Below are 18,573 nucleotides of genomic sequence, written 5' to 3'. Positions count from 1 at the left end.
CTGTCACCTCCCCGTTTTATTTTAGCTTATGCTTAAACATCACCAATTAGTTTCTTGACGACAAGCGCCACACTCTTTGCTAACAACTTGGCGTTCAGCAGCGTTATGGGCTTAACATTTTCTATTTGAACGCCCTTGTTTGGGGCCTTTTTCAGCAGCGGTACCGCTCCTCGACTGACAGAACAAGGAATTCTCCCGTTCTGCTGCCAGTTGCATTAGATATCTGCTAAGGCGACACCAAACAAATCTGGAATATAAAAGTAAAGCTCATAGAGCAAACCATCCAAACTAGGCGATTTGCATCCCGCGTCGGCGAAAAAAGTTTACAACTGATTTGCATTGTTCATTTTATTTGTACTTGTTTTTTTTTGCTAATAATGTTGTTGGTGGTGTTGATGGTAGTGTGTTTGTTGTTGCCACTGATGGGGGCAGTGTTCTCGCTAATGATGTTGTTGCTTCTTGCTATCATTGATTTTCTTTTGTTGAAGATGATGAAGATGGTGTTGATTTCTTTTTATTAGCTACAATGTTTCAAGGTGTTGCGGACGGCATAGAAGTGAATAACATAGCAAAAATACAATAACGTGTAACAGTGGGATATTTACATGTAAAAGAATGAGATCAACAATAACTATAATGATAATTTAACAAAATTTTCTACATAATTAAAACCTATATAAATGTTGGTTGACTGGTTGCCTGATTGATATCTTCGGAAGAGAGAGGGAAAGAGAGAGAGCGAGAGAGAGAGAGAGAGAGGGTGTGTTTGTGCTGTGTGCGTTGTGTGCGCGCGTAAAAGTGAGGTACAAAGAGATTTGACATAAGAAATGAAAGATGAGGGCACATATAGGTGCAGGCGTAGCTGTGTGGTAAGAAGTTTGCTTCCTAGTCACATGAGTCCTGGATGAGTTCCACTGCGTAGCACCTTGGGCAAGTGACTTCTATTATCGACTCGGGACGATCAAAACCTTGTGAGGGGATTTGGTAGACGGAAACTGAAAGAAGCCGTTCGTATATATATATATATATATTTTTATTATTATTTCAATCATTAGACTACGGCCATGTTGGACCGCTACCTTAAAAAAATTGTGGAATGTATCTACCACAATACTAAATTTTTAAAGCCTGGTACTTACTCTATCGGTTTGTTTTACCGACCCGCTTAGTTACGGGGACGTAAACACACGAGAACCGGTTGTCAAGCGGTAGTGGTGGGCATCGCAGACTGAAATACACACACACGCATACATACACATACACATATATACGAGGCGTTTCTTTCAGTTTCCGTCTACCAATTTCATTCACAAAGCTTTGGTTATCACTTTTAATTTTATCTCTATAGCTTTTCTATAGAGTTCAGAGCCAGCAGTACGAGTTATGATGTTTCGTATACAAATACGTCAGTGTAAACAATAAGATCGAAGAAAGAGCAAATGGGTGTACCCATTGCCTATTTTTCGATCACACTGTTTACTTTAAATGACATTGAAAAACTATGTTTTCAAAGTTATGTCAAGCTCCATATATGGGTTCGCACTTGATGAGGGCAAATCTATCCTTAGAAATAGTGACAATACCAGAAATGAGTTTGTGGAAAAACTTGACGCGATAGAGAAAAATGGATTTCACTTTCGAATCAGCACCCCAGAATTAGTAGGAAACATGTCTCCAACATCAGAGAAATAAAACCCTGTTCCCCAAGTGAAAACCTGTTATGAAGTGGATGGAAGCATTAAAATATGGGAATCTTAATAATTTGGAAAGATTTGAGAATGGACAGATCTAAATGAAAGTATTTACCAATAATACTGTAAAAGGAACAAAACAATTGTAAATTGTAAAATCTCTGTAGATTTTCTATAGAATTCAGATCCAGCACCACAAGTTACGACGTTTCGTATATAAATGCACCTATGTAAGCAATGCGATCGTAGAAAGAAAAAATAGGCGATGGGTATACCCATTTGTTCTATCTTCGATCATATTGTTTACACTGACGTCATAACTCGTGCTGCTGGCTTTGAACTCTATAGAAAAGCTATAGAGATAAAATTAAAAGTGAAAATATCGCATTCCTAACACAAAAGTAAGATAAATATTGAATTGGTAGCATATTGTTAATGCAAAACGAATTTCTGTGCCCTTGCTAGTGACTAATATTAAGCATATACGTATAAGAATTAAGAAAGAATAAATATTATTAATTGTTGTATATTGGATTATATTTTATTTAATAGAAAGTAAAGTTCAAGATAAGTGATATTTCGTTTGATGGTTTTGTAGGATTCCAGAACTTCAACAAAATATTGGAGAAATGTCTGCAAGGTCTAAACCACTTTGAGTAGGTGCCCAAGAAATTTGTAGAGGCTTTTTTTAGAACGGAATAAAGTCACATTTTCCGCGATCCCAATCATTATCGCTTCTATTAGCGATTTATCAACAATCATTTTTGCTTAAAACTTTCCACCAAATATCTCTTCCTTCTTTGATATATTATATTTCTGTGTTTCTATCTCTACTCCAGTAGTCGTTTTCACTGTCGGGACGATAAAGGACCGACGATACAAGACCGACAATAAAAGACCGACAAATATCATTTTTTAAAAGATCTTTTAGTCATTTTATTTTATATTTTGATATTTATTTTCTTGTTTTTATTTTTTAAATATGGCCTCCAATTCATAGACTATGGTTTGAGTGAGATTGGATGTTTGTTTATCCAAGTACACTTATCAACCATCGACTTCATAGCTTCGCTGACTAAAATATTTCTAACGTTTTCGATGTCATTTTCAAGAAGCCTCCGTTGAAGATAGTTTGTATGGGCAGTTGCATGTAAAATGTAGGTCCCGAATCCGCAGGTTCTTTCCCGATATTAATTTCAATGAATAAATTGTAAAAGCTGGGCAAACCGAATAGTTTGGGAGCTAGCATTACTAAAATTGGTGTTCAATGAAAACGAGTGTATTTAATCGCATTTTTCAAAAAGGTTTTTGCTTAATGTATGATTATAATACAATGCAATTAACTAAAATATCGGATATTATTTTTCACTGGTAAAAATGCGCTTCTAATTCTTTCTTGATTGTGTCCTTTTATCCATCTTGGGTAAAATCTTCCTATTCCCGTTGAAACCTTCCGAGTGGACTTTTCTGATCTCTTGAATATTGCATGTCAAAGTGAATTACTCAGCAGAAGTTGTAGACCGATATATACATCTGAATATGATAAGTCAAACAAGACTCTAAGTTCCATGATATTGTAGGATCGCTCAGGTGACAGAATGATGAACATTCTGGATAAAATAGTACCATTTTCATATTTCCTTATATAAAGAATCTATCAGATGATTAGCCCTTCAGTGCCTAATCATATAAGAAACTTATTCCCAGCTTTTTACATATAATATACATCATATGATATAATACAATATAGTATAGTATAATATAATATAATATAATATAATATAATATAATATATAATATAATGTAATGTGATATATGTATATATACATACACACATCACTTCAACATAGACTACGTGTTCTGAATTTATATAAACGAAATTTTACTGATTGAGGCTACAGATTATATTGATTATCTCATTCTCTGTGGGATATAGTGTAAATTTTATTCCCTTTCTTTTCCTTCTCCATTTGGGTCACATCCTCGATTGTCTGTGGTAGAACGCGGTCTCCAGTTTCTGGTAGAAATACTTGAACCAAAATTGAAGAAACTATACATCCGGTTCCTATGATAATCCCAGGAGCCCACGGAACTACCAATGCCTGTAGATAGAAAATTTAATATATTTTTAATATATATATATATAATATATATATATATATATATATATATATATATATTATATATATATATATATATATATATATATATATACAGTTTATAAGTAAAGGCAAAAGAAAAAAATTCTAATGCCAAAATATGCCGAAAATAGACACTACGTCAATAACCATGGAATTACATGGTTATTGACGTAGTGTCTATTTTCGGCATATTTTGGCATTAGAAACTTTTTCTTTTGCCCTTACTTATAAACTGTTTGTAAATTTAACCTTTAAAGGTATTTTTTAATATGCTGGCCATTGATAGAATTCTTTTCGAAAAATTCTATCCTATATTAGATATATATATATATATCCTATATTATATATATATATTAGATATATATATATATATATCCTATATTATATATATATTAGATATATATATATATATATCCTATATTATATATATATTAGATATATATATATATATATCCTATATATATATATATATATATATATATATATATATATATATATATATATATATATATCCTTAGATTGATAGAGATAACAATCTGATCAACAAGGAGCCAGGAAAGGATACGATCTCATCCAATTTGAAATATATGTGAAGGGCAACCTATATGAATTCATATAACAAAACGAAGCAAACGATTTAATCATTGAAGGGGGACAGCTTACCCCGAAGAATGTATTAGATGTTAAAGAAAATGTGAGGAGGAAGAATAGAAGGAGAAGGAGTGAGATAGAGAGAAATGAAAGAAATGGCGTTTTAGAAATAAAAAACTTCTTTTGTACCAAAACAAAAAAGAAAACAAAAGACTGTTACAAAAATTATCACGAAGTATACTACTATAGAGAGAGGTTACTGGTTAAGAGAATGAAGTCTGTTGTAAAAAATATGAAGGTCACAATAGGCAAGGATGTATGTTGAATTTTGACGAAGCATGTTGAAGAGAAAAACTATTTTATTGAAATGAAGTGTTGTGAATTTGTCTAGCATAACTTGAATAGAACAAAGTAGGCTCTTTTACAGAAATCTGAGGGTTTATTTCATGCACAGTGTTACGCATTAACAGGATACTTGTTCTAAACACTAGGGTAATGCATGGTACAGGTGAATGATTCATAACGCATATGCATTTATCAAATGGACATGTAAATTGATAGAGTGAAGTGTTAGAGACATACTTCTCACACACACGCACATGTTGGTTAATGAAAGTCATTGATAAGAGTGTTAATGAGACTGCATGACATTAATTTAATATTTCCGCAAATACTACTTTAGGTAATATTGGTTAGGTTTAGAGTGCTGTCTATGAAACTGGAAAACATTTTGCTCCATCACACCTACATTTTGATCTACAAGATATCTCAGATATACCACATTTACAAAAATTGTGTCTAATCTACTGAACATTGTATGAAGTTATTAATGCATTAAAATTCAATGAATCGCCGTTAAAATAGCAAAATACACTCAGAAAAAATTACCAGGAAAAAGTTACAACCTTAAGCTCATTGCCAAGATCACTAGCATGGACGTAAAGCCAGCAACAGTCTGCGGGCATCGATTTGCTTTTGGCATCTTGTTACAATAGAAGTGATCACTTGATAAAATATTTCATGATGCTCATCATTGATGCTGCCGTTGTCCAAAGGAAAGAAATTTAAGCGGCTCTTTAAACAGTGACTCTTTGCACTATTGGCTGAATCCAGAATATCAGTTATGATTGCCTTGTAGTTCGGGCTCCAGTACTTTTCCTACAAAGTTTTCGATTGCCCTTAATACAGAATCATAATCTCATCGTTCAACTCCATTTAGTGAATCTCCGAACATCAGATACTTCGTCAATTTGCAAGTGATTGGTCTATGGAACACGCCTTCTTTAATCTTGCACCGTTTAGTTCAGGAAAAATATCGTTTAACAACTTGATCGGTTGGCCCTCAGTGTCCAGTGACTTCAGAAAACTTTCGAAGATTCCAAGTTTTTTTTTATGTAGTGGTGGCAACACAATTGGCTCAGGTGAAACTAGTTGTACGTATTGTACGCGTTTATTCCCTGTTTCCATTCATGACGTGTTGGCCTATTCTCTCGACTCTGGTACTCATTTCAAGCTCGGCTGTCCCACCGGCACAAGAAACAGCAAATCTATATGTAATTGCTTTGCGTTCTAGCTAAAATAACTTATGATCTATAAGTTCACTCCAGCTTTCCACTTGAAATCCTTATACCTGATCAAAGAGAATAATATACTGACAGTGTCGTATGACTCTTTGCTTTCTTCGAAGAACCGATTGGAATCCCTGGATACTCATTCGCAACATATAAAAGTTCTGCCTTTAAGCTGGAAATACCGCTATTAATGAGTAACCACCAAACTATCTTGACATCAGAGGAAATTTCCAGTGCCATCATCAAAACCATTAATATTCTTGCAGTAAACCAAACCCAGTTCACTATGTGCACCGAAAAATTCAACGAATTTCTTTTCTCGGTGCCTGTGTGCCGTATTTTGTTTTCGTTCTTTAGGAAAAAACATCAAATTCTATGACCATTGTCCCACCCAGATAAAAATCGTTGTTGTCCAAAATGATCCAGTTGTACTTGAATTAGTTTAGAGCATGAAAGAGGATTATCAAAATCATCCATTTGGTCTTCACTTCAATTTCAGTTTCGTCATCAGAATCATCATTATCTGACTCACTCAGTGGTTGATTGCTTGAAAGAGGAGAAATTTCATTTATCCTCACATGGCTGCGGTTTTATGGTAGACTGCCTAATTAGGGTGCTTGATAGACCTCAATATTAGTAATGCAAAAATAACAATAAGAAGAATCGCTAGTTTGTTGTCACCACTCTGCTGGTGATGTAAATGGCATTTGCTTCAGTTAGCCACTGGACCACGGGGGAAGCTGACCACTGTAATCATTGTATACAATACGTAGGGCAAAGCATTTATCTTGGTCTCCATGTTTCATTTTGAAACGATCCTTGTGTCTTGTTTGTATGAGTGGCGTGATGTTCTACAATACTTGAATACCTATTCCTACAGATGTAGTATAAGTGATCTGAGCATTGCAACATACACGTCTTGAAGTCACAGAAATGAAAACAAATTGAGGTGGAGAAATATAAAAAAGCAGTAGATCACAGTCAACAGGGCAGTTACCAATTTGACACAAGTCACAATAACATCCAACACACACATTTAAATGAAAGTGTTCTAAAAGTGTACATAATATACTATGTTATATCTACATGTACAGTTCTTTCCTTAAAGTTTGTACAAAAATAATAACTAAAGATAAAGACATTCTTAAAAGACAGAAATGACCCCTTGATGTACTGCATGTAAGCTTATTATACAGCTGTCTTGTAGACCAAGATCTAGATGTGATGGAGAAAAATGATTCCATATTCTCAAAAAGCACCATACAATTAACTAAAAATCATCGAAATTATTTCTTGCTTCCAATTTGTTATATGCTTTTATTAAGACATTGTAGTTGAATATTCTTTAAGTTTAGATTCAGTAGAATGAGCATGCACTTACCAGGAGTTTCAGGAAAGGTGATGTCAAGCATACAATCCGCGTGAAAGTTGTAGCGAAACCACTTCCAATACTTCTACAATCACAAGATATTTAGGATTAGAGACAATGTTTAGTTAAAATATATGAATCAATAGCTGCATCATACACTTGGGAAGATTAAAAAAGGTAGAATAATGGGTTAACGTCTTTAGGAAATAATGTTTCGCTTATTTAGTTTGCTTTCAAATGAAACAATGCGTCTTCTCTGACTCTCAGTCCAGTTTTCAAGCACCAATGAAATGTCAACAATAAACTTAACTAGTTGAAATTTCTCTCATTTCGAGATTAGTAAAATGTATTTATAGTATTTTAGCTTCAAATTTCAAATTGATAAAATCAAATGTTTTATAGGAAAAGAAATTATGTAGGATTAGTAGTAGAAGATATGTGATTTGAAAATACTGTTAAGCAATTTGCTAATAGTTAAAATAAAACTGAGTTTCGAACTAGTATTCTAATTATGGAAATGCATTCATTGATTCCAACATGAATTAGAGTGTCTGTTAAATTAGAGTTCCATTTTGAATTTCAAATTACAAATTTCAAACCTAATTCATATGTCATCAGATGTAAGAAGGTAGGTTTCTTTTCTTTTCATTCTACAGAAACATTTATTACCAGTGGCTTTGTACCTTATTTGTGTAGGATAGAGTTCCGAGGTGTAAATGTAATCACCACAGGAGGCAGCATTCAGTCCAGCAACAGCCAAAATGTACAAAGCGAGGATGATATATTCCATTGTGTTATTGCTCTCTGAAATAACAATCATAATAATAATAATAATAATAGCAATAATAATAATAATAATAATAATAATAATAATAATAATAATAATAATAATATAATATAATAATAATAATAGCAATAATAATAATAATAAATAATAATAATAATAATAATAATAATAATAATAATAATAATAATAATAATAATAATAATAATAACGATTATAGATAAGGATAACCTAACGATTATAGATGAGAAAATAGAAAGTAATGGATCAAACATAACGATTATAGATAAGGAAAAGTGAAGTCGTTTACTTATCGGCGCATCATGCCCGTTTGATTTCAGGATCGTAAAGAAAGAGGAAGAAAAAATACAATCCCTTAAAATTTGAAATAGGACGAATTTGAAACATGTGAACACTAAAGGTCATGCCTATAATAATTGGTGCGTTGGAAACAGTGAGCCAAGATATAGAAAAATGGCTGAAGGTGATTGAATTAGAATGTCTGGAGGAGATCTTACAAAAATGTTTGTCTTTTAGGAACAACAAGGATTATCAGAACGGTTCTAAAGACTTGAAAGACTGCTGAAAACGTGTGGATACGGATACCTGAGGTTACAAGTAGTAACCTTTTGGCCAAATCCAGAATAAGACCGTACCTGAACCAAACCAACATAATAATAATAATAATAATAATAATAATAATAATAAATAATAATAATAATAATAATAATAATAATAATAATAATAATAATAATAATAATAATAATAATAATAATAATAATAAAAAATGCCCTGATGCAGTACCAGGCAGTGGCTCTCTTGGCTTCTGATCTTAACTGATTGGAAGTGTTATCATGTACATTGTTTTGTCTTGGTATAAAAGATGGGCTACAGCAAATATTCTGCTCAATACCACAGATTTGCTTGTCAGTTGTTTTACCTTAACCAGTTGAGCATGTCCCTTAGTGGCTGACGATAAGTGCATCTCTGATCATGAGCAGAAGTAGTGGGGGAGCATCATAGCCATGTGTTGAGAGGGATTCTTTGGAGTTTGAATAATTCACCTCTGGAAACATAGGTGTTTCGTTCAACATCCTAAAGCAACCCTTATTCAGGGACCGTTTGAGCAGGATGGGCTACTCAACCTGAAGAAAATTCTAACTGGGCCCCACCTGCAAGGTCATGTGCTGTTTATCTTGATATGAGATCACCATGTCGCGCACATATGATTGTGATGCATGTGCCTGGTGTACCTTTATCAGACGGGTAGTCATGATGGGTATATTGGGCTTCGTATATTTTACCCCAGTGTCACTTTGATGGCATGAACTGCTCTCTCACTCAATAATAATAATAATAATAATAATAATGATAATAATAATAATAATAATAATAACAGTATATGGAGAACTCCTACAGTATATGGAGAACACGGAATCAAGACAGTAGGCCCTACTTGGACGAGAACAAATTGGAAAATGTGAGGAGGGATATCCTTAGAAATAACAGACTCACAGACAGTGAAATAAGCGCGATCAAGCACGCAACGGAAAATGACATAAATATAAGACACAAAGGAACTGAAGAATCAGATGAACAGTATAGCCCTCCACGAGGCTTAATTGAAAGACTGCCATCTGATCAAAGTACGCAAAGGCCTGAAGATACAAGAAATTCTATTGAACCTGTTAAAGATAGCCAGGAAAATGATAAAACAACAGTAACTGAAGATCTCGCATTTGCTGAAGAACACAGAGAGTCTATGGCAGAAATGAGGCAGAAAATTCTGAATACGCTTGAAGTTGTAAGACATACAAGTATGAATGATAGAGAACCACTTCATGAACTCTCAAATACAAACCAAAATAAAAACCAAATCCAAATTGGCAACTATGTAACAAATGAAATAATACAAGAATTAAAACCTGATTTTACTGAGTTAAATGAAATTATTTACGCTTCTGCTAGGGCAATTGAAACCAGCTGTATGCCCCCCAAAAAACAAAGAAAACCAAACCTGGGAAGAAACCAAACCTGGAGAAGTAAAATTGAAAAAGAAATTGAATTTATGAGAGGGGAAATATCAATATTAAATGAACTAATATGTGGAAATGATGTGAGATCCAGAACAGGAAGAAAGATGAAGAGAAAATTTGGATCCTCACCAAGAGAAGAACTGATATCAATAAAAGAAATGCTGAAACAAAAAGTCCAAGCAAAATCCCAAAGAATACGAAGATTTGAGAAGAGAAACAAGTTTTACAAGCAAAATAAGCTGTTCACATCCAATGCCAAAACATTCTACAGAAAAATAGGGAAGGAGAAAGTAACCGTTAAAGACCCCCCTCCCATGGAAGCAGTTCAAAACTTTTGGAAAAGGATTTGGAGCGACAAGAAGACGTACAACACAAATGCAGACTGGATTATACAAACTGAAGGATCCTACCAAAATTTACAACAAGCATGGGAAGACATCACAATAGCAGACCTAAGAAAGGCACTCACGAAGGCCCATAATTGGAAATCCCCCGGTAAAGATAGGGTGCCGAATTTCTGGCTCGCATCGCTCCCATGCGCACACGGTAAGCTAGTTCAGCTGCTCAATGGAATTATGAGAGACCCAAAGAAAACACCTGAATGGTTAGCAAGTGGTATTACTTACCTACTCCCAAAGAATAACGAAACCAACCTTCCAAAAAACTTTCGGCCTATAACCTGTCTATCCACCACGTATAAAATCCTAACATCTATCCTGGCGGAGAAAACATATGCATTCATGGAGAAGAACGATATTTTCCCCATTGAACAAAAAGGGTGCCGCCGAGGCTCATACGGATGCAAAGATCAACTGCTAATTAATCGTATGATCCTTGAGAACTGTCACAACAAGCGCAGAAATCTCAGCTCCGCATGGATTGACTATAAAAAGGCCTTCGACAGTATACCGCATCCATGGATCTTGAGATCGCTGGACATCTTCAAAATTTCCCCTGTGATTTCAAGCTTCCTGAAGCACAATATGTCGTTGTGGAATACGAATCTCCAATTATACCACTCTAATGGAGTACTTGCCTCAGAAAATATAAACATCAACTGTGGAATTTTTCAAGGTGACTCACTTTCACCTTTAATATTCTGCATAGTCCTAATACCCCTTACAAGTGAATTAAACAGAACAGAGTATGGGTATAAAATTGCCAATAAAAAAATAAGCCATCTATTTTATATGGATGACTTTAAACTCTATGGTAAATACAATAATGAACTTGAAGACTTATTGCGCACTGTGAAAGCATTCAGCGATGACATCGGGATGGAGTTTGGGCTTGAGAAGTGTGCCAAGGCCACTTTCCAGAAAGGGAAAGTGAAGACCACAAATTCAGTCGTGTTAGATGTTGACACAGTCATAAGAGAGCTTGAGCAAGATCAAGCATACAAATATTTAGGGATAAATGAAGGCTCTGGTATTCAGCATGCAAGCATGAAAGAGAAGATCAGGAAGGAATGTTATAGGAGAGTTCGTGCAGTCCTGAAATCTGAACTAAATGCACGTAACAAGGTGTTAGCTATAAATTCCTTAGCAGTTCTAGTTGTTACTTATAGCTACAATGTGTTGAACTGGAATATGAGTGAAGTAAAGAATATAGACAGGAAAATACGCAAGCTGCTGAGTTGTAATAGGATGCACCACCCAAAGGCATACGTAGATCGCCTTTACCTTCCCAGAGCCCAAGGAGGTCGAGGCCTGATCCAATTTGAACTAGCTTACAAAACAACCACAATTGGACTGGCCAAATATCTTGAAATAACGAATGACTGGATGCTAAAGCTCGTGGAAAATCACGAGAGACGAAAGAAGCTTCATTTTATCATAAAGGAAAGCAAAAGATTTGCTATTGATCTCGTGCAGGATACCCAAACTGAACAACCCGAGGGAAGTACGGCAACTATTGTTGCAAAGAAGGTGAAAATAATGGCAACGAAAAAAGCGCACGAGCAATTGGCTGATAGGTGAGAGGAGAAATCTCTGCACGGCAAATATGTGGCCCGTAGCAAACAAGCTGATGTTGACCAGAAGCAAACCCATCAGTGGCTACGGAGCTCAGAGCTAAAAGCAGAGAGCGAAGGTTTCATCCTAGCTGCTCAAGATCAAAGCCTATTAACCCGGAACTACCAGGCCAATGTAATGAAAAATGGAGCAGACCCACAATGCCGATTCTGCAATGACATGATTGAAACAGTGGACCATCTAATCTCTGGATGTAAAGTCTTAGCACCAGTGGAGTATAAATTAAGACATGACAGAGTTGGCCAATATCTACACTGGCTAATAAGTCGGCATTACAATATATCAAAACTGCCGACAAGTGGTATAATCACCAACCTGAAGCTGTAACTGAAGGAGAAAATGTAACGATTCTGTGGGACTTTCCAGTACATACAGACCGAACCATCAAAGCCAATAAACCAGATATTGTTGTGAAAGACAAAAACAATAAAGTTTGCTTATTGATCGACATGAGCATCCCCTGTGATCATAATATCTCGGCGAAAGAGTTTGACAAGCTCAGAAAATATAAAGACCTGCTCATTGAAATTAGAGAAAATGTGGCATCTCAAGGCGGTTACAATACCAGTGATCGTAGGAGCACTAGGAATGATCAAGAAGGGAACCGAAAATTATATGAGAATGATCCCTGGCTTACCATCCCTGCAAGAAGTGTAAAAGATTGTCTTAACTGGTACATCACACGTATTGAGAAGAGCATTGTCGATGCGAGAACTGTTGCTGCTCATGTATTTTAATTTAACTTAATAATAATAATAATAATAATAATAATAATAATAATAATAATAATAATAATAATAATAATAATAATAATAATAATAATAATAATGATAAATACCCTGATGCAGTACCGTGCACTGGCTCTCATGGCTTCTGATCTTAACTGATTGGAAGTGTTATCATGTACATGTTTTGTCTTGGTATAAAAGTTGGGCTACAGTAAATATTCTGCTTAATACCAAAGATTTGCTTGTCAGTTGCTTGACCCTAACCAGTTGAGCATGTCTCTTTGTGGCTGACGATATGTGCATCTCTGATCACTAAAAGAAGTTGTGGAAGTGCATTCTTTGAGGTTTGAATAAATCACCCCTGGAAACATTGGTGCTTTGCTCAACGTTCTTAACAACCCTTATTCAGGGAAACTTTGAGCGGGATGGTCTACTCGACCTCAACAAAATTCTAACAGAGCCCAACCTGCAATGTCATGTGCTATTTATCTTGATATGCGATTACCACGTCGCGCCTACATGGTTGTGATACATGTGCTTGGTGTAACCTTATCAGACAGGTAGTCATAATCGGTAGACTGAACTTCGTATATTTTACCCCAGTGTTACTTTGATGGCATGCACTGCTCTCTCACTTTAATAATAATAATAATAAAAATAATAATAATAATAATAATAATAATAATAATAATAATAGTAGTAATAATAATAAAAATAATAATAATAATAATATAATAATAATAATAATAAAAATAATAATAATAATAATAATAATATAATAATAATAATAATAATAATAATAATAATAATAATAATAATAATAATAATAATAATAATAATATAATAATAATAATAATAATAATAATAATAATAATAATAATAATAATAATAATAATAATAATAATAATAATAGTAATTGTAAAATGTAAAAGACAATAAATAAATTGGCAGAGTTCATGAATTTCGGAGGAGTGATTATCAATTATATAAATCCCTCTTCTTGATAGTTTAATTTATTGACCTTGGAATTAAGAATGGCAAAGTACACAACGACAGGAAAATAATAAATGTGACATTGGGCCTTCAATTTTGTAGCTCGTGACTGGTTCATCAAAATATTAGTAGTCTGAAAGTTTGGTAAGCCAATAATGGTGAACACTTTGAAATTACCGATAGAGAAAAAACACTTCTTACAGACTTCAATACGAGTTGGTATTAAGCCAGTTTCATGTGAATCTCAACTGAAATATTCAAAAGTGATCGCGGATCTGTTCTTCACTTTGCTTTATTATTGTTGCTTTTCATCAGTCTGATAAAAAATTAATTTGAATTAATAAAAACGAGCAAGATTTTGCACATTAAACACAGTATGAATTCAACAGTGATAAAAGCATTCAGCAAACGGCCGCAACTTGAGATTCCTTATAACAATTTAACGGAGATATTAATTATATTTTGGCTATAACATAATATAAGACGAGGCAAAATGAGAAGTTGGACAGATGATATGGAAGGTTTGAGGGAAAAGAAAGTAAAAGCGAAAGTTGTGCAAAAGAGAAATACATATTTTATGACTCCAAATTCTAAAAAGAATTTGAAAATCAACGATAACATCTGAGACATAGTCACTTTGTAACACCTTAGATAATATATTTTTAAATGGTACAGCACTGGAACGTAACATAAGGAAAAGAATATGTGCAGTAACATTGGTAGCGATAAAAAATTATACAAATGGAAGAGAAAGCGATAGAGAGAGAAATGGAGAAAGAGAGAGTCATAACTTGCTTATATTGTATGATTTCAGTCAGTTTGCATCGTAACAAAGGGTTACTCTTCTAAATTTCTTGTCTCATTTATGTCAACTTTATTAAAATATTACCAGTTATAATTAAAATATCACTGGTATTAGTATTTATCGCGTTATGTAGATAGGAGGATTTATTTATTATGTCACAGTTGTGGACTCATATATTACCTTCTTAAATCATTAATAAACACTTTACACTGTATGGCCTTCCCATTTGTTTCAGCGCGTGAAGGCAAAGAGTTCTATTTCTCTCTGTAAACCAAATGGATATTAATCTTACTACTATTTTCAGAAAACAGACAACGTTGTTTCATGAAGGATGAAACCACATCAGAACAAATAATACGATATAAACTTAGTTAAATAATAGAAATATGTGTCAAAAATGTAGAATATGTATCTTTAATATTACCTGCGAATATCTTTATTAGGGATGCTGAGATGACTGACGTAGCAGCAAGTGATTTCAAGCATTGCAGTGATATTTTGTGACCAAACCTAAGAAAGAAAAACCATTGTATATATATATATATATATATATATATAGAGAGAGAGAGAGAGAGAGAGAGAGAGAAAGATTTTGAAAATTATCCAAAAAATTTACCAATACGGATTCAATTTGCGGGGAAAAATAAATTTTGAATTTCGTACGTATTTTCGGATCGATAATTTTAAATAAATTCAAACTTAGAATTTAATGAATCCAGTGGAAATGTCATTACGAAGTTTATTTTTTAGAGGTTCAAAAGTTGCTCGACGACGAAGTAAAATATGGCTTAAGAAATTCTCTGAGTGTGTTATGATTTTATCTTTCAGGATCCAGATAAACCATAATAGAGAAGTAGTATAACTATACTGTAAGGGTTATGTGAAAAGTTAAATGTGCTGCGTTTTATCGCTGAAAAGTATATATATAGTAGGAAGTCATTGTTAAAGATTTATTAATCATATGTAATGTAGAGTGACCACTAATATTATTGACTAATTTCTTAGACTATTCACCAATCCTATACCTATCTGAAATATTACCTCATCTTTACATAATATAACGAGTGAGAAATATATCATTTGTCTTTAATTCTATCTTTTTCATCCCCTCTATCAACGATACTCTTCTAGTTTACTTTATCTGCTTCTTTATAACTACTTTTTAAAACATTTGCCCTTTTTATTTCTGTCATGTCTACCACAAAGATTTTGAGTTTTCTTATTTTTATATTATTTGTTTTAAAATTTTGTTTTACATTCAATAACAACAGATGACTTAAACTCTAAATATTAAATGTTGGAATTTTAATGTTCTTACGGGACCCTTATACGTTTTGCGAGTGCCTTAACGATGTTAAGAAGAAGAGTTGTCTTTAATCAGGAATCGCAGCCGTATCAAATTCGGGTTATGAGAAACTCATTTATTAAAATCCAGAATAATCAGTTTTCTATGACTATGAATTCCAGTTGATTTTAAGCAAAGTTTACTCCTATCAGATTTAAAGTCCATATTATAGAACAATGTAATTAAATTATAGCTTCTAATAATACAAAAATAAGAACATCAGTTACCTTCTCGCTAGTACGGAGTAAATCCCGATAGCAAACACATCAAACAAAGACATTATGAAAGAGTTGAGATAGATGTTGCCAGCAAGAACTTCTAGCATTTGAAAAATACTGTTCCACGCCGTTGTATTTACAGCCCTATTAATCAAAGAAACAAAATATGTAAATATAATCTGCTAATATGGATATCTTTTAACCACACCTAATGTCAAAAAGTCTGATGGATATCTCTGATCATGGATGTTAGAGCTTAAGGAAATATTCCGTCAATGAAAACTTCACTTTATAACCGATAAGGTTATTTTCAAGATTTGAAATAGCATAATATTGATTGATAACTTATAGATATTAATACCGTAAGAGAAATCAGAGAAATAGCATAAAGAAACAGCATATGTTAAAACGAGAAATATAGAGAAAACATTTATATGGTTTTTATTGAACTGATTTTATTGAACTGATTTTCACTAAGTTACTCTAAGATACTCATTAGAAAGACAATGTTCTTACATCACAACTTCGTTCTTTTTTAAAATATAAAATATAATCTGTTTAATAAAATATTGGCTCACAATATAAGTTGATTCAAAAAACGACACCGTTGCTTATTTTTCTGAAGTGTTCATGATAATAAGTAAAATAGCATCAACAATAATAGGGTGAAACTTACCATTCTATAGACACAACGATAGTTACTTTCCTCAGATAGGGTGACTTAAAGATTGCGAGTAAATTGACAAACATTGAGGATTCTTCCTTTGTTTCTGACTGTGTATCTTCGACAACAGTTGTGGCATCTTGTTGGACTTTGGAGTCGCTGTTTTGGTACTCAAAACTGGTTTCGTTCACGTGACCATCAGAGTGTTTTACTGCGGTATCTTTTAAAGTCATATTCCAGACACTATCAAAGTCGATGTTGTTTTGTTTTGCTGCGTTCCTAATAATTTTCTTAGCCGTTTTGACTTTTGAATTGGCAAAGAGCCACCGGATAGATTCCTTCAGAAAACTACAAACATAAAGACATAAATATGAGTTAATTCTGTTCAAGTATTGGTATTAGGGCAACACTGAGTGAGAGTATATACACACACGCGCGCGCACACACTTGCACACACGTACGCACGTACACACACACACATGCTAATATATAATATGTGTGTGCGTGTTTGCGCGTTTGTGTATTTGTTTATATCGTGTAGATACACACTCAAACACACACACGCATCTATATATACATATTTTTATACGGCAATAAGAAAATGGAGGGTATCAAGAGGTGGTGTTCATCAGCTTTTAGACATATTATGTCTATTTATTTATTTTTTAAACAACAATTATAACAATATACATACATGTATAACATATTATGCTTTACATATATAAAAATACCAGTAATTTTTAAATTATATAACGTAGACCTTAGAAAGTAGAATACTTTCTTACAGCTGTTTCGGCCAAGAGGTCATAATATCCCACTTTACTTCCATCCCTTCAGTGAACTGAAGTATTTAGTAGATAAGATTAAGTTACTTGGGTGTGCCTCTGGTCTTCGTCAGAGAGTTTAGAAAGTTCATAAGGTTAAGTTATAAATATAAATACATACATATATACACACTTTTACATATACATACATAAATATACATAAATACATTTCTATACATATTTCGTTTTTGGATTTGGTTTGCAAGATTCTTTATGTGAGTTCGTGTGTTGAAACATATTCTGCTGTGTCAGGGGAGAGTGATTTTCTTTTTCTGCCTTATAATTTAACACACTCACCGGTAAAATTTCCACTTATTTCTTATTTTTATTTTCCTAAAATTTTCATTGCGTCTTGCAACCTTTTCAATAGTCTTGACTAAATTGTTATTTATCGCTAAAATTATGTTTAAAATGTATTCTCCGATAAAATACTTTAATTGCAATGCTCCATGCAAGTGTTTAGTTACTAAATTAATGAACCATCTCAATATATATCCTCATATATCCTCTTCTATATATACCTATATATTACTAAATTGTTGTTATTTATCGTTAAAATCATGTTTAAAATCTATTTTATCTGACAAAATGCCTCAAAATGCAAGACTCTATGTAATAGTGTCGAGTCACTTAATTAATGAACCAATCAGCCATTCAGTCCTTTAAAATATTTATCCGTCCGTTTATTCAGTTAATTACTGTTAATGTTATATTTAAGAGGCGTGGGGATGGGGTTTATTAAGCTATAAATAGAATAAAGGTGGTAAATCCGGGTTTTAA

General features: G+C 33.4%; 1 protein-coding gene across 1 annotated transcript in view; it reads right to left on the bottom strand.

The window, feature by feature from the left end:
* Nucleotides 1–2,206: 2,206 nt before the first annotated feature.
* Nucleotides 2,207–18,573, bottom strand: part of LOC115217701 (solute carrier family 22 member 8-like) — a 39,170-nt gene continuing 22,803 nt past the window's right edge. Inside the window, exons 5-10 of the mRNA XM_029787456.2 lie at nucleotides 16,982–17,317; nucleotides 16,315–16,449; nucleotides 15,167–15,252; nucleotides 8,047–8,167; nucleotides 7,376–7,448; nucleotides 2,207–3,793 (exon numbers count right to left, since the gene is read on the bottom strand). Of these exons, the coding sequence (XP_029643316.1) occupies nucleotides 3,608–3,793; nucleotides 7,376–7,448; nucleotides 8,047–8,167; nucleotides 15,167–15,252; nucleotides 16,315–16,449; nucleotides 16,982–17,317 (937 nt within the window). The 3' untranslated portion in view covers nucleotides 2,207–3,607. The remainder of the gene's footprint in view (nucleotides 3,794–7,375; nucleotides 7,449–8,046; nucleotides 8,168–15,166; nucleotides 15,253–16,314; nucleotides 16,450–16,981; nucleotides 17,318–18,573) is intronic.

This window comes from Octopus sinensis, linkage group LG11 (genome assembly GCF_006345805.1).
Source record: "Octopus sinensis linkage group LG11, ASM634580v1, whole genome shotgun sequence".
NCBI lineage: Eukaryota > Metazoa > Mollusca > Cephalopoda > Octopoda > Octopodidae > Octopus > Octopus sinensis.
Note: the sequence above shows the minus strand (reverse complement) of the source record. Positions and strands in the feature narration are given on the sequence as shown.